This window comes from Erpetoichthys calabaricus, chromosome 14 (genome assembly GCF_900747795.2).
Source record: "Erpetoichthys calabaricus chromosome 14, fErpCal1.3, whole genome shotgun sequence".
Taxonomy (NCBI): domain Eukaryota; kingdom Metazoa; phylum Chordata; class Cladistia; order Polypteriformes; family Polypteridae; genus Erpetoichthys; species Erpetoichthys calabaricus.
In genome coordinates this window covers 106406591-106433393 of record NC_041407.2, presented here as the reverse complement: position 1 = coordinate 106433393, position 26803 = coordinate 106406591, and the positions used below count along the sequence as shown (strand labels likewise).

Genomic DNA, 26803 nt, shown 5'->3' with positions numbered 1-26803 from the left:
AGTAAAATAACTCTCGCACAAATAATAACAATTCGTAAAGACGATATAAAAATGGCGTCCACAAACGAAGTGATTAGTTCCTGTATTATAATCTGTTCTGTGGTCATACGTAATTTCCATATCGCGTGGTCATACGTAATTTCCATTTCAAACGCGAAAAGAATTTTTATATATAGATATAGATATATATATATAGATATATAGATATATATATATATATATAGATGGGAGCTATAAAGTATGCTAACACAGGCAAACCAAAAACTCCAAACAAGGCAGCTTCAAAGGTGTAATCAGTCAAGTCGGTGGCAGTAGAGGGGGATTTACATTACTGTTAAAATTTCTTCTTCTTAGATGAAAACTTAGACTGGCTGCTTTACTGACAAACTGAACTCTCATGCTTTCCTTAGTGTGAATTTTTTTTTTTTTTTTTTTTTTATTTTCAAAATTCAAATCAAATTATTTTAACTCTTTTAGGGCTAATTTTTTTTTTTGTTTCTTTTCTCCCAGGGCTGAATATTTTTCCAAAAACTAACATTTTTTAAAAAAGAACACAAAGCAATTGTTTAACATATCAAATCAACAAAAAATATTTACTTTTGACAAATGTTACTGTCTTGCATGTTGTATGAGCCTGCATACTCTATGATTTCACATACATATCACATACATTTTACACAGCAAAGTATGATCTCGCTCAAAGCAGCCAATTTCAGTCATTGCCACATTGCACTCCTTACAATATGTGTTGTTTTGATGCCTATTTTTCAATTGTCTGTTGCTGCATTTTCTAACATATATTGTTAGTGTGTACTGTAGAGAGACAAGTCACCCATTTGCCATCGTGCCATGCCACTGCCACCAAGTTTTCTGCCTGCATGAAAACCGTATTGTCACCTCTTTTCATCTTCTGAAACTTTATGAACTTTATGTATGGCATTATAGCCTGGCTCACCCCATGGGATTTGCTTCTGTTTATTACAGAAGTGAATAAAACTTTGCAGCAGCACGTACCTAAGCCACCAGGGGACAAAACACGTTTGGACCAATGCTCCCTGAAGTTATATCACCAGTTCTGTCCCATCTCTATTTGTAATGCCACAGCGCGCTTAATCTCGTCTTTCGTTGTGGGTTTCCACTTTGAAAAACGAGACTGCGATGCAAACGCAGCCCGCAATTCAAAAAAAATCTCTGCCTACCTGTTTGTCTCGTCTGACAGTAGCTGAAAAGCAGCATCAGGAGAGAGCAGCCTGAAGTACAGCAGCTGGTGATCTGTCGTGTCCAAAAGCAAGCCATGCCATCTTGTAAACTCCGGTAGCCAGATCGTCTCTCAACGGATCAATGTATGTGTATTTATCCCATGCGAACCTTGCCGTAGATGCATCGGCTGCGCGAAGGCACTCAACTGGCAGCAGATCCGCTGGCGCGGCATCGGCTGGTGTCTGATCAGCTGATGCCTGCTTCTAACTCTCTTGCGCGATCTCCTGATCACTGCCAATAAAGTCCGATTCTGAAAAATCAAGAGTCCGACTCCGCGATAATGCGCAAAACAACGTCTGCCAAATGTTTTCTTTTCTGCACTTGCTTCGCTGCCTTTTCACATGTCGGTGCCATCTTGCCTTTGTTTACATTTCGCAACTCATGCACACGCAATGTTTATTTGCCGAGTCAACGAGTCTAGCATTCCTCCAAGCACAGAGGGAATGCCTGTGACATGACAGTGAGATTTGTCGCCATTAACAGCTGATTGTCACCCTCTATCCCTGGATGTTGACTTTTGTCGACATTCGCCTTCAACCCCTCCTGTCGACAAAAGTCGACATCCGTCCTAAAAGAGTTAATTAAATTGGGATATTGAAAAGCTATAGCCCATACTACTATGTTTAACGACTTATGGTATGCCTCTGCTTTTTTGTCTGACTGCTTGTAATCTAGCAGTCATTCATGACGGTCTGCACTTGGATCACTTGGATGAACAAGTGATATTAGAACTTCATTTTTGTTTTACATGTGAGCTTCATATTTTGTGCAAAATTTGCATTTCAACCTTCAGTGGCTAGAGGAGCTACAGTTTTTATCCATCCATCCATCCATCCATTTTCCAACCCGCTGAATCCGAACACAGGGTCACGGGGGTCTGCCGGAGCCAATCCCAGCCAACACAGGGCACAAGGCAGGAACCAATCCCGGGCAGGGTGCCAACCCACCGCAGGACACACACAAACACACCCACACACCAAGCACACACTAGGGCCAATTTAGAATCGCCAATCCACCTAAAAGGAGCTTTTTTGCCAGGTTTGCTTTTGTACTCTTTCTGAATAGCCCATCACAAAAAGATTAATTGAGTGAACTTCTCTTGAAAGTTGATGCAAACAGTTCTTCTAGGTGTCCCAACCTTTATTGATTACTTGCTAACTTTCTGTATGAATAAGTAACGATGTGTGAAGAAATTGTGGTGCTGCACCCTCTGAAGCATCATTTGGTCAATATTGCTATCAAAACGGTGAGAAACAAGTAATTAACAAAAGATGAAAGACAGATCATTATACCCCTTAAAATTATAGGTCTTACCTGTAGAGAACCTACATGGTGACCTGATGAAGGCCAAGGCAAACGTTTCAGCGACTACTATTGCACAAATACTGAACAAAACAAGAATTTAATAGCTTGATTCCAAGAGGCACTCCACTCTTGACCACAACAAACATCAAAGGTTGATTGGAATATGCCAGGAGAAATGCCAGGGTAGACCTTTCAGAGTTTTGGGAGACAGTTCTGTGGCCTGATGAAATTAAACTGAAACTGTTTGGACACGTGTCCAATGTCAGAAAGGCCAGGCTTATGACCAAAAGAATGGTGTCCCGACCCTCAACCACGGATGATGTGTGGGTCATTGGTGAAGGTGGGGATGGTTTTCTGTTGCAAGAACTGTCAGTCTTGACAGTGTAAGTGCTATCATGGATTCCTTGAAATTGCAAGCCATTTTAAATAAGCATGTGATGGCTTCTTTTGGAGAATTTATCCTTGGTGACCATTATCCCAAGAACACATCCAAGTTAAGAGAAGAATCAATCCTGGAATGTCCTGGAGTGACTGTCTCAGTCCCCGGATTTAAACCCCATAGAGAATCTTTGGTTGGGTTTAAAGAAGGGAGTTGCAGCAAGGAAGTCATCAAACATCAATGAGCTAAAGGCTTTTGCTCATGAAGAATGGGCTAAGATTCTAATAGAAAGGTGCAAGAAGTTTGTCAGCACTTATTGAAATGCTTATTAGAAGTTAAAAGACTAAGGCCAGATTTATACGTTATACTCAGAGCGCTTATTCACATGCATTATGGCTGCCACACATTCCCAACGCTCTTTTGACATGTCCTTTGAGCATGTCGTCTGAAATTAACTAGACGTGTGCATAAGTTGCAGAACTAGCAAAAATCTGGGGGAGGCAGTGTGTTCAATTTGGTATGTGACGTCAGCATTGTTGTTTACTATCAACATCTCCATGGCGATAGGCATGCCCATCGAAAGAGCTGGTATGAAAACTCCATCTCTTTGAAAGTGGATATGGAAACGTACGAAATGGAAGCAAATTTGAAACAGATAAAAAGTGGAAAATTTCCGAGAAAAGAAGTGGGGATTTGGCCGTTGCAAGATGATGCAGTGTGATGGCAAGCTGTATTGCAGCTGCAACAGGATCAATGTGTGTGCTTCGATGTTTGTTTGATGATGTGGTGAAGCAAATCATCAAACTTAAATGCTGACCTTTAAATGCATTCATTGTGCTTGTCTTCATCCATTTCTCGCATAGACAATAGAATCATTGCATATTCTTCATCATAATTATGCAATGCATGTCAAAGTCTCGCACAGCATTTTCTGTGTCATTGTTCCTGCACCTTCACAACAGGTTCAGAATAGAAAGGAATTTTATCTTATTTTATCAACTCACAACACAGCGAAACCTCACTGCGTTTTCTCACTGTGATTGTTTTCTTGCACTGCCACCTGGTGGAATCCTCCAGATTTACTTAAAGTATACTTACAAGTATAGTTAGTACACCACTTGCCTAGCAGCAGCGTCCCCAAGAGCAGGTGTTGCATAGTGTTAAGTATATCCCCGGCTTAAAGGATGCTCCATAAAGTACTGAAGTTGTGGGCTGACTATTAATGCACATGGACATTTGTGAAAAGAATTAACATTTTTCATTTGAACTCAATGTTAAGTCAATTTATATTCTGAAAATAACTCAAGTAAGCATCAATAAGTATTGATTGTTGTTTAGCCTTCTTGCTGTATGTTTTACTTAACCTCGATTCACATCACTATACTGTTACGTCTATTGAAGTGAAAGGGTGAATATTTCCGATTGCAACTGTATGTATTGTTTAAGCAGTTAAGTTTTTAATTCATGAAAGTTATATGGTAGACGTCTGTCATTTGAAATCATCCGAGATTCAAAATTCTTTCTTGCCAGAGTCAGATAAAGACAAAGGTGTATATTTGACTCATTGACATTGCGCTTGTTTAGGTATCGATTGTTTTTGGTCAGAGGTTTATGTTGAACTTTGTATTTGAGTGAATGTTTGTTTTCTGTTTGTCTCCTTTTCTAAGGAGAAACTACGACTACAGGGTCAGATTACAGAAGGAAGTAATATGATTAAAACCATTGTGTTTGGCCGCTATGAGCTGGACACATGGTACCATTCACCATACCCAGAAGAGTATGCTCGGCTTGGGCGTCTTTACATGTGTGAATTCTGCCTCAAATACATGAAAAGCCAGACGATCCTCCGGCGCCATATGGTAAGTGAGCTTCTGGTAAAGGAGGGCTGGGGACCCTGTTTTTTTTTTCTTTCTTTATTTGAAAAGATCTGAGCTGAATGTGGCTTCACAAAGAACTTTTTTATTGCTACAAGGTACTTTTTATTATCTATTTATCTAAGGCAGCTTTCTTGAATTCCTTGTTGTTTATAGTGACCTGAAAACACGTATATAGGTAGCTCAATTTAAAGAGTTGCACAAATTTTTCTGTTTGAGCTGAGATGTGACTTATTCAGAGTTAAACATTTTTTCCACAAGTGCAAATTTAGTGGACACTAGTGTTGGTTTTGATCTTTTTATGTAAATTAGGCATTATAGACAACATCTTAGAAGCTGCTGACGTTTCTAGCAGTTGGCTGGTTCTTGGACTCATGTCTGTTTTTTCTCTTTTCTACCCAGGCAAAATGTGTTTGGAAACATCCCCCAGGAGATGAGATTTATCGGAAAGGGGCCATATCTGTGTTTGAGGTGGATGGGAAAAAAAACAAGGTAGTGCTGCACTTTAGTCTGTTTATAGTAGATGTGAGACAGTAAGGTGGGGCTATATTTAGTGCAAAGAAATTGGAATAAACTGATACATGGCTATCAGGAAAGCTTGCATTTGTGTAGTTGAGATTTTATCTGCGCAAATTCACAGGTTGCTGTACCAATTTGGTACAGGTGGTGGCAGCACAAAGCTACTCAACATTTAATCTTTTTTTTTTGTTGTTTTTTTTCTGTGTATAACTAGAAATATATTTTGTGTTTTATAGATATATTGCCAAAACCTTTGCCTGTTAGCTAAACTTTTTCTGGATCACAAGACTCTGTATTATGATGTGGAGCCTTTTCTATTTTATGTCATGACTGAAGCAGACAACACAGGCTGCCATCTCGTCGGTTATTTTTCCAAGGTAAATTGTTTACCATGCGCTTAATGTGTCTTTTTTGCTTCCTTATATTAGATCTGGCTGCTGACCATTTATTTTGGAGATTTTATGTCTAGTTAAACCTGCCCCTCATATGTTCTGTAGAGTTAGTGAAGGATACTGTTTTGCAAATTGATTATCTTCAATTAATTTGTTCCTTCTTCTTAGGAAAAGAATTCTTTTTTGAACTACAATGTGTCCTGCATCCTGACTATGCCTCAGTATATGAGGCAGGGGTACGGAAAGATGCTGATTGATTTTAGTAAGTACTTTTTTTAGCTCTGCTTCCTGTAACCAGGTCATAAATACATGAACTGGGTGATAGTGAATTTATGATTTTTTTTCTTTTTCATAAAGCACATAAATGTTAATTGAATGTAAATTTTTCGACATGAGCACTGGAACCCTACCCCGTTGCTTTTAATGTTGTACAGTAACTGTAACTGTCATTTTTTTTCTTCCTCAGTACAGATAGGGTGAAAGAGTGAAAGGGGTAACAAACATTTAGTAATAGTACCATTATGTAAAATGTGTTGAATTTGTACTCTTTGTTCCTATGCTATAAAATGCATACACTGTTACATGTGTATTTGTGATTAATATTAATAGTTAAAAGGAGGAAATGAAAAAAGAGAACTTGTTTTTTTTAAGCTAAAAAAGAAAAAAATTGAAGGTGCAGCATTTCAGCCATAAAGCCTTCAGCAATTTTTACCTTTAAATATTTACTTTGTGCAGTTTACTCAGTTAAAATTTCCAATACAAACAATGTCTTCACTTTATGAGAAGGCCACCTTCTTTATACTTAACCTAGGTCAAGAGATAATGTAATTGTGCAGAAGGACACAGTTTTGCTCTTCTGCAGTTGGCATTAGATCGGAGTAGCTGGTATCTGTGTTTGTCATAGTGACAAAAAGGGTTTCTCTCAGTAGGCCTTTTTCCAGAGTTAACAGAGCCCCCTTTTTTCTCTTGGTGGTCTCTTTCAGGTTATTTACTTTCCAAGGTTGAAGAGAAGGTTGGCTCGCCAGAAAGGCCGCTCTCTGATTTGGGTCTGATAAGCTATCGGAGCTACTGGAAAGAAGTGCTCCTAAGGTATCTGCACAACTTCCAGGGCAAAGAAATCTCCATCAAAGGTAAATGAATTTTTTTTTTTTTTTAAGCCTGGCTGGTGACATGAATGTAACCCCTCACTAACTACTGATTTAATCTGCACTGAAAAGGAAATGCTGCTTCTTATAGTCTTTCGCCAAGCTTAATGATTTGAAAAAGCAGCAATTGAGATTGACTGTAGTATGTCCCCCAGGCCTATATTTTAATCACACTCATCATCTTAATATTTTATAAGAGATGGCCTTAATAAAGTCAATAAGTTTTTCAGACTACCCAAATGAGTACATAAAAGCTGGTCTTAGGATACAGCAGTTACAGTAATAGGTGCTGAGAGGTTTGCAACGTTAACAGTGTCTCTGTTAAATTTATATAAAAAAGATTAGCTACCTTGCCCATTCTTATCACTGGCTCATTAATTAGGTTGTTGCCTATGCAATGTTCTCCCTAGCGTCTTTTAGCCGGGCGCTCCGCATCTCACATGACATTGTGAGATGACAGCGGCAGATCTAATGATCTGCATAGATGGCAAGGGATGAGTGGGCAAATATTTTAGAAGCAGGATTGCAAGTTGCGAGGGGAGAGGCACGGGACAGGATGTTGCCAATCACTTGATGCTAAAGTTAATAGCGGGGACGGAGCGGAGTCCACAAGCAAACAGTATGAGGAGGTGGGCTTTCGAGAGGGGGGTGTATATGGTAATAGCGGGGGCGGAGAAGCTTAATACAGTAGCAAGGGTTATGGAGAAGTTAATGTCATAACAATTGTTATTTAAAATTTTTGTTAGGGTTGCAGGATCCTGAATAGGATACTTCCTAAATTTAATAAAAATATTCTGGCACAAGTGTCAAACTTTAAAAAAGGAAGTCATATTGAGCATTGGAAAATAATTAATAATAATTAACTAATAAAAATAGTGCATATTTAATTTTCCCCACCACCAAATTTACCCGTCCTGCCCCACCCGACTACTTTTTCATGCCACCTGGCTGGAAAAAATTTCTGGAGAGAACACTGCCTATGGAGTCTTGCCTTCACTTTATAATTATGAACAGCACATGAAGGAGGTTTCCTATACAATTTGTACTCACTGCGGTGACCCTGTGCCCTACTAATTAGGCATAGGTTTCATCTCCTGGCATTTGTGATTTGTACTGCAGTACTAAATTCATGCTGCTCATTCATCAGTCTTCTGACATACCGTCTCCTTGATTTCATATGCAATCTAATGTGTTCTTTTAGAATATCACATTTTAACTAACAAGAGGAGACATTTTCAGACTCGTTTGGTGTTAAGTTCTCATTTTTTTGTCCACATACACATAAGTTCGGTTTCAACGCCATTGCTCTGTAGTTTCTTCCAAATTCCCCCGAGTCCCTGTTTCAAGATGTGTGTCCTGCCATTGGTCTTAACTGCACTGCCCTTAGCCAATAGCAAGTTGTCCTTCAGTATGTAGTTCATTATTTAACTTGGAAGAATTCCGCTTGATCGTATTTATCAATGTCCTTGAAAATTTTTAAGACGTAAATTTGGGTCTCCACACAGTCTTTTCTACTCGGGGGTAAGTGTATTTCTTCTTTGCCTGTCACAGCACTTCTTTATAAATCTTCTAGTGCTGCTATGTCTTTATTTTTTGCAGCTTGTCTACCAGCACTGCACACAAAACACCACCTTCAGTCCGTTTATAACAGCCCTTGATTTTTATTCAACAGTTTAAAATAATACATAAAATAGGTGTTAACATAAACCCTTTATTCCTTTTTAGAGGCTGCTTCCTATAGGATGGCATCACCAGTCTTGTGTTTAAAATGTATTTTCCATTTGCCTTTGTTTAGCACTTAATCTGCATTTTCCGGTTGGTTGTCTAGTGTTGGCATGCTGTCCATATGTTTATGAAGTATTCTTGCTTAAATCCTCATCATGACCTTCATTACCTCTTCCCCTAATCCGTCCTCATTTATTCAATTGAACTTTTTTTTATATAGTGCTGCTCACTGAGTGCAGACGCAGAGAGCCCTGTGACAAGTTCACTGGTTGATACAAATGCAAACTTTACTAATTACATAGTAAGTAAACCTAAAGACACCGACTTGTTTAAACAGACAGGAAAACAAGTAGTTTGAAATTGATAAACATAAATGGAGCACTGCAATATCTGTTCATTAATTAACTGTTGAACTATGGAAATCTTTACCATCTGTTTATTGAAACTGTTTATTGTAGTAGGTCCTGGTAAGAAATACAGTGGTGTGAAAAACTATTTGCCCCCTTCCTGATTTCTTATTCTTTTGCATGTTTGTCACACAAAATGTTTCTGATCATCAAACACATTTAACCATTAGTCAAATATAACACAAGTAAACACAAAATGCAGTTTGTAAATGGTGGTTTTTATTATTTAGGGAGAAAAAAAATCCAAACCTACATGGCCCTGTGTGAAAAAGTAATTGCCCCCTGAACCTAATAACTGGTTGGGCCACCCTTAGCAGCAATAACTGCAATCAAGCATTTGCGATAACTTGCAATGAGTCTTTTACAGCGCTCTGGAGGAATTTTGGCCCACTCATCTTTGCAAAATTGTTGTAATTCAGCTTTATTTGAGGGTTTTCTAGCATGAACCGCCTTTTTAAGGTCATGCCATAGCATCTCAATTGGATTCAGGTCAGGACTTTGACTAGGCCACTCCAAAGTCTTCATTTTGTTTTTCTTCAGCCATTCAGAGGTGGATTTGCTGGTGTGTTTTGGGTCATTGTCCTGTTGCAGCACCCAAGATCGCTTCAGCTTGAGTTGACGAACAGATGGCCGGACATTCTCCTTCAGGATTTTTTGGTAGACAGTAGAATTCATGGTTTCATCTATCACAGCAAGCCTTCCAGGTCCTGAAGCAGCAAAACAACCCCAGACCATCACACTACCACCACCATATTTTACTGTTGGTATGATGTTCTTTTTCTGAAATGCTGTGTTCCTTTTACGCCAGATGTAACGGGACATTTGCCTTCCAAAAAATTCAACTTTTGACTCATCAGTCCACAAGGTATTTTCCCAAAAGTCTTGGCAATCATTGAGATGTTTCTTAGCAAAATTGAGACGAGCCCTAATGTTCTTTTTGCTTAACAGTGGTTTGCGTCTTGGAAATCTGCCATGCAGGCCATTTTTGCCCAGTCTCTTTCTTATGGTGGAGTCGTGAACACTGACCTTAATTGAGGCAAGTGAGGCCTGCAGTTCTTTAGACGTTGTCCTGGGGTCTTTTGTGACCTCTCGGATGAGTCGTCTCTGCACTCTTGGGGTAATTTTGGTCGGCCGGCCACTCCTGGGAAGGTTCACCACTGTTCCATGTTTTTGCCATTTGTGGATAATGGCTCTCACTGTGGTTCGCTGGAGCCCCAAAGCTTTAGAAATGGCTTTATAACCTTTACCAGACTGATAGATCTCAATTACTTCTGTTCTCATTTGTTCCTGAATTTCTTTGGATCTTGGCATGATGTCTAGCTTTTGAGGTGCTTTTAGTCTACTTCTCAGTGTCAGGCAGCTCCTATTTAAGTGATTTCTTGATTGAAACAGGTGTGGCAGTAATCAGGCCTGGGGGTGGCTACGGAAATTGAACTCAGGTGTGATACACCACAGTTAGGTTATTTTTTAACAAGGGGGCAATTACTTTTTCACACAGGGCCATGTAGGTTTGGATTTTTTTTCTCCCTAAATAATAAACACCATCATTTAAAAACTGCATTTTGTGTTTACTTGTGTTATATTTGACTAATGGTTAAATGTGTTTGATGATCAGAAACATTTTGTGTGACAAACATGCAAAAGAATAAGAAATCAGGAAGGGGGCAAATAGTTTTTCACACCACTGTATGTACCAATGCAGACTTGGTTGTGTTCTTCTGGAGTTACGTTGCTGGCCCTTCCAGCTCACTGGTTTATTAACCTTCTGAGGTCAAGGGGTCCACTTCATATTATTATTATTATGATTAATTACATTTTATATAACACTTTTCTAGTTACTCAAGAGTGTTGTACATTGACAGACTTCAGCCACCACTATTGTGTAGCATACACCAGGATGATGCAATGGCAGCCATTCTTGTGCCTGTACACTCTCTTCACATTTGTTTTTAGGTAGTGAAGAGGTGAGAGAGATGATGATTAAGTGGGTCAAAATGCACAGGCTTTCATCAGAAAACACCCAACTCTTTTTTTTCGAAAGATGCAGAGGGTTATTTTATGATCGCAGAAAGTGAGGGCCGTAGTTTTACATCTCATTGGGGAGAAGGTGCCAAATTCTATAGTATATTGTCTACATCCCTGCACTGGGGGATTAGGACTCACTGACAGACCACAGGGTTTGCATCACCCTGGACCAAAGCGGGTGGTGTGATGCCTGATATTTCTGGTGTAAAGCACTATATAAACAGAAGCAGATTTTGTATTTTGTTATTAATATTTATTTAATTAGTCACTCTTTTGTGTGCTTTTTGCATTTGTCTTTTTTTATATTGGTTTTGCCTCCCGCCTTTTTTTCCCCCTTTTCCCCCCCTCCTCTTTCATGGAATAATAATAAATGCAGCTGTTGTTAAAATGTATATTTAACATATTTACATTCATCTTGTTTACAAGAGGCACAGAGATAGTGTCTAGTCTGCATTTATTTCTAAGCACATCTCAGTTCTTTGTATTCTGTGTGGTGCCAAGTACTCCAATCCTTTTTCTTCTTTTTTTTTTTTTTTTAACTAATTACCCTTAACTCCATCTTGAAACTTCTTTCCATACACCCTCCTCTTCCTGATTTGCTGCTCATATTTTGTCAGGATTATACACTTCTTGTTGGCAAACAAACGCAGCAGGAAATCTGTCTTCAAGGCAAACAAAAGCAGCCATTGATTAAAGCTTTTTTAATTGGCTGAAATGAGCAACAGACGTCCCTCTTCCCAGTGTCTGCTTGATTTTCATCTTTGTCACAGTATTTGCAATTACTGTAATGTTTTCCGTGTTTTTATCTGTCACTTGTTTCATAATCCAGAAAAAAAATCATTCATTTTTAATTTATGCACTCTGGCATCTTGGCTACTAAGTAAATAGAAACACACACAATTAAGAGTCACTGGGCAGGAATTCAGTAATTTAGTAATGATATGAGAAGTGTGCAAAATTTGTCAATGAATTTGTATTACAAATTCCATTTGTATTACAATCTCCATTTGTATTACATTAAGGTGCAAGTTTGCAGTCTTGAGTATTTTTGATTGATTAACTGTGATGAGAGATGTATCCTCCAAAACACACATATGAAAACCCAGTCAGTCCAGTCTGCACACCTTTTTATTAAAAGTCTTAAGTTTGCATTTCCTGTCTGAGTTTTTCCCAGACCAGTACCATTTGCTTTGTTAAAGGTTATAACAGTAATTTGTAAAAAAAAAGAGAGCAGGTCTTGTACGATCAATTCTTCAAACATAAACTATTATGTCGATCAGATTGTGGTTGCAAAGCTTCATTGGATCTTTAACCAATTTAAATACATGTATACATCCAATATCTTCCCAATGGTGTTAACTTTGAGAAATCCAGTAATGAAGTTGATGCTGCCAGCAGAGGACCACCCTTTCCTGGGAAAATTGCCTTGGGTATAATGCCCGTGTTTTAATCTTGGTGCAGAAAAGACAAGAGGGAGTCGAGCTAAAGTTAGAAAATAGGATTTATTAGAAAAGGGAATGAACCTAATGAAAACTGATGCTGTCATTTGTCAATGTAGTCTCCAACCTTCTCAATTCCTGTAAGTGCCTTCATTACTTCACCGTCATTTCATTTCATTAATAAGTATTTTCTGTAAAATTAGTAAAGAATTGTGCATTTACATTACAAGACATTTTCAGAACAAGTTCTCAGTTGCGTACAAAACTGGTTTAAACCTGTATTTAATTATGGCTGCAAAATTTACTTTTCATACTGGAAGGTACACACGATCACACACACGGTGCAGAACAGCTTTGTGAATATCCATAAAATTGCCACATGACTTTCCTTGGCCAGCAGTTTCAAGAGCACACCCCCCTCTCCCAGAATGAATCTTGTCCTTTTATTTGTCTGGCTGGGCAGCAACCATTGCTTTGAGAAACACAACATGCATACTTAACAGCTTTTGGTATGGCCAAACATTTATATCATGGGTATAATTAAATCATTTGATGGTTTCAGTAGAGACTGGTATAATGTTCATTAATTAATAGCAGGTATTCATCTCTCTTGAACTGAAAAAAATAGTGCGTTTTTTTTTGTTCCACTTGTTCACTTCACTTACTCAGTCACTGCCACTGACTTCAAACAAGGAAGTACAGCACAAGACACGACTTCTTTTGCTCCTTCCTCCTTGTTTACATCAACTCACTGATGAGGTTGAACTGTACAGCAGTCTGGGTAGCATTCTTAAGGAAACAGACTCACTTATTGCACATAGAAGACATGCAAGTCCATGCACAAAGACGTTTTAGCTTTAAGACACTTGAACACCAACAGAAAATCACATTTCCTGAATCCTTTTGCTTGTACATATTTGTACGTCTTGTACTGTGCATTTTGAATGTGGACTGCAAATTTTCACCCATGTTTAACATACTAGTGAAATAATTTTTATGAAGTCCATACTGGAAGTAGAATTTCATATGGAATATCGCACACTCCCATCCATACCATTGATTTGGTTCTAGAGAACCTCAGGCATTTTCCCCACACTGAATTGGTATACATTGGTGTGCATGTAATTTTGTATTTTTGCTCCAACTATGCCACAGAATAAAACAAAGTAATAGAATTATCCCTGTATGTAACTGGTCATTTGCTAAATCATTCTCCCAGTTTAGCAGATGGTGTGGATTTGGAGCCATTAAAGTTGTACTCCTGTACTGGCTATACTGTATCTTGACCATTGTGTTGTCTCACATATTCTCAAATTCTAACCCAGTGATACAGACCAGGGGTTCCTAAACTCGATCCTGGGGACCCACTGTGGCTACAGGTTTTTGTTCCAACCAAATTCTGTTTTACATTGGACTCTTAGCCTAATTAAGTGAGTCATTATTTCCCAGTTTCTGTGTTTTGGAGTCAATGTAGAAATTATACACTAAGTTTGGTAGATTTTTATTAAAATGTAGTTAGCAGTTATAGTTTTTTTTTTCTTAGTCATTAACAGTATTTTCAACCTAATTTCCATTCTGTTTTTACAGGTATTGTGGTTATTTAATTGATTATATACTAATTAGCCGGTCTGACACTGAAGCCGTTGCTGCTTTCATCATCCTGGGTGTCTGCTGTGCTGGTTGTTAATTATCACTATTAGGGTTAAATGAAGGGAGCAAACTACACAGGAAAAGGGGAAAACAATAGGAAAACAACAAAAGAGAGTTAAGCATTTGTAGCTTTAGAAAAAATAGAAATATTTCTAAGTGTCTTATAAATGTAAAAACCATACTGTTGTGTTTTTCTGAATGCAGAATAACGAGAAGAGTAAAAAAAAGACCAGCTAATTAAATGAGATCAGTTGTTATCGATTGTTATCACCGATTGTGAATCTGCTTGGAACTAAAACCTGCAGCCACAGTGGGTCCCCAGGATCGAGTTTAGGAACCACTGATAGAGGCATTTCCTGAAAAAGTAGAATGTTATGCATAAGGTGGATATTTGCTAGGCCACACCCCTCCTAATTTTTACAAGACTTCATCTGAGGCCTAAACATAACTGAGTATAAGGAAGGGAGTGACCTTTAAAAGCTTACAGTATGTTCTACCAAAATGTAGAAAGTGCTAGTTGTCAAGTCAAGAGCACAGGATGTAGAATACCAATCAGATTACTTAAGTGAACTGTGATGATAAACTTGGGTGATGTTGGTTCTGGACATACTTGTTTTTAAATGTGTAAGTGAAGTGCAGTGTTGTTTTATGACATAAAAAGACAAATTTTCAGGATGAGAAATTAAAATGTTCTGTGTTCTTCTTGTGTAGAGATTAGCCAGGAGACAGCTGTAAATCCTGTGGACATTGTCAGCACGCTGCAGTCACTTCAGATGTTGAAATATTGGAAAGGAAAGCACCTGGTTTTAAAACGACAGGTAAGTTTTTAATACTTGGAATATTTGTTACCTACTTGTTGTAGGATATGTGATGAGATCAAAGAGTTCCCAGAGTTCCCTGATCTTGCCAGCACGTATCTCACATAGTTACTTTTAAGTATAAACAAAACAATATTAAACCGTGTTAAAACATTTTTATTGTGTAACACAGCTTGGCATCCAGAAGAATGGCACCCCTTGGTTTATACTGCATTCTGTATGGATGTTGTAGCTGCGTCTTTTCCAGGTTCCCAAAATCGAGCAGCTGCTGAGTTAAATGCATAACTAAAAAAAATTCCACAGTCCAGTGACGTTCATTTTAAAAACGTTTAGTGAAATTTTAAAAAGTACAAAATCGCACAAATTCAAAACAAAATGATTGCACACACAGAAATAAAGGCAAATGGGGAAGAAGGTTTCTTTTCTGTTTAATTACAATCTTGGCTTCCATCCATCCATTATCCAACTCGCTATATCCTAACTATAGGGTCACAGGGGTCTGCTGGAGCCAATCCCAGCCAACACAGGGTGCAAGGCAGGAAGCAAACCCTGGGCAGGGCGTCAGCCCACCGCAGGATGACTAATACATATATATATATAAGTTTTTTATTTTATTTATTTTATTTTTTTCAAATTTTATTGTTGATGTTTTTGTGGATATGACCGATTGTGTTTTTAATCATAGTGGAACCATGGGAGAAACTCTCAGCTCTTGAAAACCTTGACTTTGTGCAGGTTTAAACAATGTTCCTGTTTAAGGAGTATATTTTGGAGAGATGTCCCTTAAGAGAAGCCGGTCCCTTTAACTCGGTTTTAAGCTTTTTTTTTTTTTCTCTTCCTTTCTTAATCCAGGATTTAATAGATGAATGGCTGGCCAAAGAGGCAAAAAGAGGGAGTACCAATAAAGCAATCGATCCAAGCTCCTTGAAATGGACCCCACCCAAAGGCACATAGACCATCTTTACAAAGTCATCAGCAATCATTTCTCATGAAATCTCCTCACTAGCAAAACATGTCAAGTCATTGTGGTGACCAATGCTGCTGGCCTTAAATCTGGTTCTGAGTGGGGAGTACTGTGGCAAGTTGGAACGTTTATTTTTTATTTTTAATACATATTCTTTGTTACTTCATTCAGTTCTAACATCAAGTGGCCAGTAGTTGTTGCCGTATGAACTGTCTCCTGCTAGTATTGCTTCTTGCCTCACAGTAGAGTTTCATGAACTGGAAGTTTCCAAACACAAGTCTGGGCTTTGATTCACCCTCCATATTGGGAGGCTGGCGTGCATATTCAGTTCCTAAGTACTTGTGCTGGCTTTCGACTGCTCCACCTGTGCACATCTGTGAATGTCGACAGACTCTGAGCCAAGAGAATGCCGACAGTTTGAAGGCTGGACTTAACGTGTGTGTTCCAACAGTTAGGTGGTCAAATACTGTATGCCCCACATCCACCCTGTTTGTTGGTCTGGTACAGAAAGAGGGTATAAATGACTTTCACAGAGTATTAGCTGCCTGTATTCCACTTAACTGTAATATTCCTGTTTTCAGTGCATCTCCCCACATTTTTATTGGGTCCCAAACAACACGACCACCAGTTCAGTTAATCAAGCTGGACTTTACCTGTTATCCCACAGGTTCAGCATAAGTGGCAGGTTGACCTTGCCTTTTCATTTAGTATCTGTAGCAGAATATTTTACAGAAAATGTCCTTTGTGAAGGAAAGTGTAATGAAAGGTTTATCTGGCAGTGACTTTCCAATTCAGTCAAGCACTTTTTCTGTAGTTGTCTGTTTTTTTTTTCCCTCATTGAACTTTTAAAATATTTTCCTACATTATCATAAAACGTTGTCTTATTGGCATTCTAAGTGGGTAATGTTCAAAATTTATAGTTAGCCTATGATTGAAAATGGATACACATGTAAACATGAGGGATGTCAAAGTTTCAGCTGACTTGTGGCAATGCAACTTAGGAACTGTGGGAAATGCTGAAATCCTATTGGTTAACGTTGTCTGATTATTACAAAGAACTTTAAAACATTTTAGTAGGCAATATCTCGGTAGTAGACAGCATTTGCTCTGTGGCACACTTGTCAAGGTTATCAAGTGCCAAAACCCAAGTGTACATTACAGGACACACAGGCCTTCACTGGGCTTTTCAAAGTGCAAATCTCCCCACTCCTCCCAGTGGGTATGCGTTGTTGAGCGTACGTTTTTTTTTTCTTTCTTTTTTTTCCCCCTTCCACACAATTGACATTGGTAACAAATAAACCAAAAATAGCCAGCAGCCTGCCTTTGTGCTCTTTTCTTTTTTTATAAACTGAATTTTGTTTGAGAGTTGAAATGCTTATTTTGCCCGGCCTGTTTTCCTGTAAGCTCTTGAAGTTGTGCCTGTCACGTGGCTTAATCCGTGTCTCAAGTCATTTATTTCCCTGTTAATGGATTGTTCCAGCTTGGCTGATGTGTTTAAATGCACCTTATTTTTTTGTACCTGGTGGGGCGGACAGATGGCGGCAGGGGTGTTGGTGGGGTTGGGGGGGGGGGGGGGGGGGGGGGGGTTGGGAGTGGGACTGAAGCCTTGTCGCACTCGATTGAGAAAGCTCATGGTACCATTGTAAACTATTGTCTTTGACTCCTGTACCTGCTTTCTCATGAATAATAAAAAAGAAAAAAAAAAATTTGGCACATGTGCCTCGGAACATTTTTTTTTACTTACTTATTTCATCTGTGTCCACTGCATAATCCACGTTTCCATAAAGGGTTAATACTGGCTGTAAACTGTAATGTTTGCTGTTTCGATGAAAAACAAAGAGGTGTTTTATTTTGGGGGGTGAAGCAACTAAGGTAAACTAGAATTTTGTATATAATTTTAGAACTGGAGTTGTTACAAATCAGAACCTTTTCAGGTTGAGCAAAGATGATGGAAATGTGTCACTGAGTCAGGGGAGGGGGGCACTTGCTCCTTGGTAATGTGTTCTTTTTTTTTTTTTTTTTAGAAATGTAGTACATATTTGACAAAAGAAATGCGGTACAGATGAATATATATAGAATTTAATAATGTGTGTGTGTATATGTATATATGTGTGTGTATATGTATATATGTGTATGTGTATATATATATATATATATATATATATATATATATATATATATATATAAAATAATACAGTGCATCCGGAAAGTATTCACAGCACATCACTTTTTCCACATTTTGTTATGTTACAGCCTTATTCCAAAATGGATTAAATTCATTTTTTTCCTCAGAATTCTGCACACAACACCCCATAATGACAACGTGAAAAAAGTTTACTTGAGATTTTTGCAAATTTATTAAAAATAAAAAAACTGAGAAATCCCATGTACATAAGTATTCACAGCCTTTATTTCTGACCTCGCTTTGTCCTACTTTTTTTTCCAATGACACCTGGTCCGTGGTGATTTTTTTCCCTTTCTCGAGTAATAATTTCTTTTTGTTTGCGCTCCTGCGATCTTTACTTTCTTTTTTTTTTTTTTATACTTTCTAGTTTTTACTTTCATATTCTTTAACTTTCTCCACATGTGTTTCGCGCCTTTTTTTTTTTTTTTTGTTTGAGCCTTTCGAATTCCGCTGCTTTCATAATCTCTAACCTGCTCAGTATGTGTATAGCGCCAACATTTATGAACGTCTTTACTCCTTGTCTTTTAATTCTGAGCCCGATTGGACGTACTTTTTTTCAATTCCACTTGTTCCAGGCTGATAATTACTTTCCTTATTTTCTGAATTTGCACCTCGATTATTCATTTTCTTTTTTGCTCATTTTTCTCTCCAACGCTTTTGAATCTCTTTTCTCCGCGCTGCTTTCTTCTTCGCTTAGTCGTCAACGTTTCATTTATAACATATTGTCCTTATATGCTTTATATGCGCTATGAGCCCTGGATCTGTGTGTGCAGCCTTGACACGACTGAGTGTGTTGCTGCCTGTGCTCTTATTTGGTTGTAAGTAGGGCGTGTCTTGCAAGAATCTCATGTTCTACGTCATCGCGAGACAGTCCTGGGTCAATCTCCTGGCACAAAGAGTCATGTTTAAAGTCCCCGCGAGACACTCCGTGGCCAGTCTCTTTCATGTCACGGGTCTTTTAAGTGTCTTCTGTGATCTTAACATGAAGATCACGTCTCGTCTCCTGTCTTAATATGGCGGCTGGGTACTTCACACCTCTATTACCCCGGTCTGGTCACTCGTGCCTTCCTCTCACACGTTAAGTTCTGTGGATGCACATTTTCAAATTTACTCTAAATGTAGATGAAAGCTGCTGCCTCCATTTTTAAGAATGTGTGCAATACGCTCCCATAACGTTGCAATGAGTTTAAAGATGACAAGTGGCCTGTTGACCTTTGACCCCAACTTATCCCAAAAGTGTTTGGCAACCATCAATTGAAAATTAAACAGAACTTGGAATGTGGAGCTTTCTTTTTTTTTACGAGAGTCAATGTTTAACCCGGTGAGTAAAAACTGTTCACCGAGAGTTGACGATAGCGTCTCCCGTCCCCATACAGTCCTTGACTTTTCTGTTGCCCGGCTGCTGATCAAAGCGACTCAACAGGGCGTATCTGAGCAGCGTTGTTGGCCGCAGTTTTATCCTCATCCGGCTAAGCCAGCCCTTCAAAAAAAGAGGACAATACTCATAAAAAAAAAAAAGAATCTTGTGAAGGTAGAGCGGCATCCTGGTGACAATGTGACATCTCTGCTTCTCTCTCCACACCTGTCACTGAGCCACGTAGGCCTTAACCCTTAAAATGCTGCCTCAGTGCTGTGCCTTATGGGTCTTTACTGACCACCACCCTTTTCTGGTGGCCCTGGACATGAACCTGTTTTGTACTGATTGACCATCGCGACCTGTAGTACCGATGATCCTAAATTTTTAGGATTTTTTTTTTTTTTTTTGAAAGGGCTGTGAACAAGCAAACAACCTAAAATAGAGAATCCATTAAAGAATATGGTGGGTCAAAGATGGCGGCGTTCAAAATACGGAGCAGCTGTACCAAATTGCGACATTTGGAATTTTTTCTTGTAAGGTTAGGACACTGGACCACCACAAAGAACAGTCCTGCCACCTTCTCTCTTCACTCTCTACACGTCAGACTACAACTTTAACAGCAGGTCAGGTCACTTGTAGAAATTCCCGGATGATTCTGCACTTCGGCAGGTCGACACCAAGGAGAGGAGTTGGGGATTGAAGTTTGATTCTTCGAACTGAAGGAAAAAATCCAAGAAACTGCTTTGGTGACTTTTCACCGCAGCAAAGTGCCTCTGTGTCCAGTGGCTATTCAGGGATTGGATGTAGAGGTGGTCTATGTCAATGACCGGTTGGACGGGTCTCGTAACACAGAGGGACGAGAGAAGAAAGAACAGAGCAGACTCTTCTTCCTTAGGGGGACTGCGCTCCTTTTAACGTGGGAAGTGACATCCTTCACATCTTCTACAACTCGTGATATCCAGTGTGGTGTTCTGGGCCAATAACATCACTTCAAGGAAGGACAGACCACTGAACCAACAAGCTAATTCAAAGGGCAGCCTCAGTGTTGGGGACGCCTTCTGGACCTGCTGGTGGTGGTAGTGGAGGAAGAGAATGAATACAAGATGGATGGCCATTATCAACAATGCTGCACATCCTCTCTCTGACACACTGACTCTTCACGGCTAATGAATTACACGACACAAGTGTGTCAAGAAACACAACAGGGTGGTCCTTTATATCAACAGCTGTACTCCTGCATAGATCCTCGCTGCGACTTCCACTGAGACTTTTCTTTCTATTTAAAATTTTCATTCATTTTAGTCATTGTGGTGTGTGTTCAGGCCACAGTGTGTGTGTATTTATTTAACTACCTATTTATTTATTTAAAAAGGGGGGAGCGGGGGGTGGGAGCATGTGCTGATGACAGCGGGTTGCTGCTCCCCCCACATGGCAAACCACCCAGAGTGGGACCCAAGTGCAGCCATGTAACGAGTGGCACCTCAGCAGCACATTGGAATGGTGTGCCAGTCCTGAGGTTCTATCTAGGAGGGGGCGGTCCGCCCCGGGCAGCACATTTTTGGGGGCGGCATTATTGGCCAAAAGGCTCAGAACACTTCACGTGTAAGCAGCAGGGTTCGGAAAAATATCACTTGTGAATGAAAAAAAGTCAAATTCTCTGATTTTCATCCACAAATGATTCAAAAATCATTTTCAGACACGGCAGTTGAAATTTATGAGTCAATAACAAAAATAAACAGAAACATCCATCCATCCATTTTCCAACCCGTTGAATCCGAACACAGGGTCACGGGGGTCTGCTGGAGCCAATCCCAGCCAACACAGGGCACAAGGCAGGAACCAATCCCGGGCAGGGTGCCAACCCACCGCAGAACAGAAACATTACACCGATAATAATTTCTAGGAAGATAAACAACTAATTCACAATGTATAATTTTGTTTCGTTAACATTCCGAATGCGTTCTTGCTAATCCCCACCTATCACTTGTACACCACACTGGTTCTGGTTTTCGCAGCGTAATTATATTAAACTAATAATCAGAACACGGCTTATCAGTGCGTCTGTACTATATTCTTGTCTAGTTGATGCTTGTAAATAATTATATGTGAAAAAAAAATATTGCTGTTTCTCTGTATATAAATAAATCTATGCAAAATATATCTTAATTTTCCTTTATATGTCATTTTAATTTTCTATTTAGATAGGTTAACATATTCAGATACGTTTGAGGGCGGCGAATTGAAGCCCCGTCCCGCCCCGAGGGACGCAAACTCGAGCTACGCCACCGCTTCTATAAAAGCCAAATTTACCCCAGGGTACAAATAAAGTTCTCTTGATGTCACTGAATGATTCTGAGAGCATAAAGACTTTTCGTGGCTTTAATGGCTGGCATGGGCAGGGTCATGGGGTCCAGCGGCTATGGGGCATCTGTTGGTGAAGAGAGATTCACGGATCTTGACTTTGCTGACGATGCTGTGATCTTCAATTCGTCAATGGAGGCTCTGATCGGGGCGCTCGAGAGACTGAGTGAGGGGTCCGAGTGTCTGGGCTTGCGAGGGTCCTGTTAAAACCCAACAGCCAGGCCTTTAATGGCCTCTTGGACACATCAGCAGTGTGTCTGTCTGCAGTGAGAGTGTCGACCTCATCGAGAGGTTTACTGACCTCGGCAGTGACATTCATGTGACTCTGGTGACTCTTCCTGTGAAGTCAGTAGATGGATTGTGAGAGTATGGGGGGTCATGAGGGTGCTGGAAAGGGGGGTGTGGTGCTCCCGATATCTGCAAACGGACGAAGGTCCAAGTCTTTAGAGTCCTGGTGCTTCCTGTTTGTGAGACATGGCTGCTATCCAGTGACCTGAGATGAAGACTGAACTCTTTCATGTGTGTCTCTTCGGGTCCCGCTGGTTTGACTTTGTGTTGCTCATGGAGTCCTGAATGAGTCACATGACCTGCACTGTGAGGGAGCGTCAGTTACGGCACTACAGCCACGTGGCGCCATTACCCGAGGGTGATCCGGCTCTTTATTGAGGACCCAAGGGGCTGCACCAGGCCAAGGGGACGCCCATGTAACACATGGCTGTGGCAGAGGGCAGGTCAATTCCGGAGGCTGGGACTGGACTGCGTGTCTGCCTTTTTTTGGTCAACAGGGATCCCATGCTATGTTTGTCTTGTGGTGGGTGTACCAGTGCCTGCTCCCTGACCTGACCTGCCAGTCCCTGGATCTCAACTCTTTAGAAGCATCTCCAGGATTAGGAGGACAGGACTGTTGATGGAGAGACTGGGTAGTCGTCAAGTTGGCAGCAGGCGCCCAGTCCCAAAATGTTACACACAGCACGAGTTCCCAAACAAGTCGTCTAACATCTTGTGTAATCTGTGACCAGATGAGTTCACGCTATTCTGGAAGCACAACCCACCACCATTTTAGTTCAATTTAGCTTATTATTGTATAGTGCCTTTCACCGAGTGCAGGCCCAGAGGGCTGTGGCCAGTTTGCATGTAAAACACACTTGTGGAGCTCACAAATGACTAATCACACAATGCATAGGCATGAAGAGACAGATCTGTGTCCTTGTGTCTGTCGAGTGTGAGTGCCAATATGGATGGACGGGTGTCCCAGCTGGGACGAAGGTTTGGTTTCTGGCCAGAGAGGGAGACCACAATGGAAGGGCAGGGGGTGTCTGTTGCAAAAAGTTATACCCCCCCCCCCCCCAAAACCCCCATACACATGGGGTTATCCAGAAGGCAGGCTAAGAATGGTATGGATGAGGCTTCAGGAGAGAGGTGCTGAAGGAGGAGAGAGGTTCATTGTTATGTTGTGTTATGGCTGAAGAGAATTTGGAGAAAGGTACAGATGTAAAAAAAATAAAGAAGATCTTGTATTTGAACCCTGGACTGTGTTGTGTAGTTGTCTCTGGGTCTGTTTGGGGCACTGCTATGCCCGCTGGTGGACTCAAGGGACACTACAAAAATGGCGGTGCTGAGCACCCCCAAAAAAACTGAAAGTAGAAACTAATGTGAAATTTGAATTCCGCATCCTGCCAAATTACTTATATATTAAAAAAAAAAAAAAAGAATAAGAAACACAAAGATTGAAGTGGGACGTTAGTGAGGTTACTGGGTGGGCCCTTGCACTGCGCAGGTCACCTGAACTTTAATTGTTGAATATGCAGATAGCAGTGGCCTTGTGATTTGCAAGTCACTTTGGATAAACGCGTCTGAAGGGGCCCGCCGTGTGAGCCCCTCGCTCTTCTGGTGGGATTTCGGGCTCACTTTTTCTCAAGCGCTCCTGCCGGCTTCTCTTAAGAAGTCATTTCAATCAGGGTGGCGAGAGCGATGCGGATGGGAGTTCAGATTACCGCTCAAAGAGATAAATGGCTGCCTTTCAGCGGGTAATAGCGGCTAGCAATTCCAACACAACTGGCTACAAGACAAGTCAAGAAAGACATGAGACTCAAATGATTCCTTAAAAATGATAATAGTCCAAAACAAAGCGGAGGAAGTGAAAGACAATCAGTTAAAAAGGAAAAAAGAAGAAGAAGAAGAAGCCTCTGCAGGCTGAATTGTAATCCTTGGACGTGCGCTCTTCTAACGAGCCATTCTTGTTTGCCATGCTGGCGCGTCGGATCACATTTCGTTTTTCTTTGTGATTTTGCCAGGGCTTCTCAGCTAGCAGCTGTCACATAGATTGATCACTTATTTTAGTTTTACTTTTTTTTATTTATTTTTTCCCCCTGCTGAAAAGCTGCTGGCGCAGTTCGCACGTGTGCCGAAAAAAGAGAACATGAGCACGACGAGTGCACTTCAGCCGGCGCCGCCATTCACATCTGTGATGGACTGACAAAGAGAAAATCGTCTTTGTGACGAGCATCACGGACTTGAGCGGCAGAAATCCAGATGGAAACGGATTAGCATACGTTATGAGACGGAGTGACAAAAAGAAAAGAAAAAGAGGCTCCGAAAGGCAGAAGGCAAAACTAAGAAAGTGCCATTCAGTGCTTTTACAATAGGAGAGAAGTTCAGAAAGCCATTTAGGAAAAAAAAAGTAAAAAACACAAAGGCTTTGCGGTGGCGGATAAAACACCTCGGCAGCAACCTGCTTCGAATCCTCACTTCACGACGTTGGCAGGCTGAGAACAAAATATCAGCTCTCGGACTTTCTGATGAGTTGGAGGACAGCCGGTGATCGACAGATGAGTGGGACACGCGGGCATTCCTGGAGTCCAGCCGCTCCGTAAGGAAACCGCTGTGGGACTCCATGACACGAAACGGGCATCGGGATGGCGTCAACACCAACATGTCCTCCACTGATTGTCTACACCTGCATAATCCAATTACGAGAGCTGCAAGGAAATGAACTTCAAATGGCGACCTTCATTAAAGCTACAAGAGCAGGTCCGGTCATTGGCAGCCACCCTCACGTGATTCTGTACCTCTGGGGTGTTGTGTTTGGGTCGGGGTACAGTATAGGGGCAATGAGACCAGGGGGAGAAGTCTGAGAGTGGTCTGCAGCTCAACAATCAATTATATAGTGCCTTACATATCTATGATATAGTGCCTTTCACATCTATCTATCTATCTATCTATATCTATTATATAGTGCCTTTCATTTTTATCTATCTATCTATCTATCATATAGTGCCTTTCATATCTATCTATCTATCTATCTATCTATCTATTATATAGTGCCATTCATATCTATCTATCTAGCACTTTGTTCCAAAATGAATCTGGCTTGTCTAAATGAGCATTGGCATACAACAAGTGACTGTTTGTGGCGTGAGTGCAGAAAGGGCTTCTTTCTCATCACCCTGCCATACAGATGTTCTTTGTGTAAATTGTGCTGAATTGTAGTACGATGTCCAGATACACCATCTGCAGTGAGATGTTCTTGCAGGTCTTTGGAGATGATCTGTGGGTTGTCTGTCACCATTCTCACAATCCTGCTCATATGCCGCTCCTGTATTTTTCTTGGCCTGCCAGATCTGCTGGGTTTAACAGCAACTGTGCCTGTGGCCTTCCATTTCCTGATTCCATTCCTTACAGTTGAAGCTGACAGTTTAAACCTCTGAGATGGCTTTTTGTAGCCTTCCCCTAAACCATGAGACTGAACAATCTTTGTTTTCAGATCTTTGGAGAGTTGCTTTGAGGATCCCATGCTGTCCCTCGTCAGAGGAGAGTCAAAGGGAAGGAAGCACAACTTGTAATTGACCACCTTAAATACCTTTATATCTCATGATGGGACACACCGGTCTATGAAATTCAAGGCTTAATGAGCTCTTCCAACCAAGTAATCAGCATTGAGCAGTGACAGGCATTCAAATCAGCACAATGACAAGGGACCCACATTTGTGCACAGCCAGTGTTTCACATTTGATTTAATTTCATAGAACTAAATACTGTGTCACTAAAAATCTTTTTTCAGAAAACACCGCAGTACTCCTAGGAAATGAAAGACAGACAGACCACTGGTATCTTTATTGTTGAAAGGAGAGTCAATTATGCAGGCTGAGAGGGGGTCACAAACATTTTCATATGGCTGTATGGGGGTTCAGGGACAGAGAGACTGGTAAGAATTGAGGGAAGGGTGAATGCAGCCAAATGCAGAGAGGTCTGTGCAGGCCACCTCAGACTGGAGTGATGGTCCACCTTAGAGTGTGAAAATGACCTGAAGCGTATGGTAGAGCCAGGACAAATACGGCCTGTCCTTGAGTGGTACAGCCTTGAACTTCACAGAACACGTGTGGAGAGACCTGCAGATGGCTCTTCACAGACACATCCCATCAAATCTAATAGAGTTGGAGAGGATCTGCGAGGAAGAATGGGATGAACTGCTCAAATTCAGGTGTGCAAAGCTTATAGAGACTTAATTAGGAAGACTCAAAGCTGCCAAAGGGGCTTCAACAAAGTACAGAAGTAAGGGTCTGAATACTTCTAGGAATGTTTAGTCAATTTGCAACCTTCTCTATAGACATGATGTCACTTTGTCATTACAGGTTGTTGAGTGTGATTGATGGGCAAATTTCAACATTTAAAATTAGAGAGGGCATAAAGACTTGTGACGCCAACCACAGCCCACCCAGTCTTATTTACTACAGTATTTGACCAATGCTGTCAAGTGATTCATAAACCAAGATCTGAGCAGATCTGAACAAGTCTTGTCTTGAAATTCTATTGTTTCTTCTATCATTCTTATTGTATAGTGCCTTTCACATCTATCTATCTGTCTGTCTATATGTTTGCTATATGGGGATAAAAAAGAAACCTCTGGTGGCACACTATGTTTTGTATGTTGTTATTTTTTCTATTTTTTGTTATATAGCATCTTTCACATCTATCTTTTATACAGTATAGTGCCTTTCA

General features: G+C 40.4%; 1 protein-coding gene and 1 long non-coding RNA gene across 7 annotated transcripts in view; one reads left to right on the top strand and one right to left on the bottom strand.

Moving 5' to 3' along the window:
- kat7b (K(lysine) acetyltransferase 7b) overlaps positions 1-16495 on the top strand; it is a 50160-nt gene extending 33665 nt beyond the window's left edge. For all 6 annotated transcript variants that reach the window (XM_051936399.1, XM_051936397.1, XM_028818722.2 and 3 more), the window contains 7 exons: positions 4612-4803; positions 5221-5310; positions 5574-5714; positions 5898-5991; positions 6713-6859; positions 14832-14938; positions 15791-16495. In XM_051936399.1, coding sequence (XP_051792359.1) covers positions 4612-4803; positions 5221-5310; positions 5574-5714; positions 5898-5991; positions 6713-6859; positions 14832-14938; positions 15791-15892 — 873 coding nt within the window. In that variant the 3' untranslated portion in view covers positions 15893-16495. The remainder of the gene's footprint in view (positions 1-4611; positions 4804-5220; positions 5311-5573; positions 5715-5897; positions 5992-6712; positions 6860-14831; positions 14939-15790) is intronic.
- LOC127530168 (uncharacterized) overlaps positions 1-26803 on the bottom strand; it is a 556902-nt gene that overhangs the window by 413288 nt on the left and 116811 nt on the right. The gene's annotated exons all lie outside the window — the stretch shown is intronic.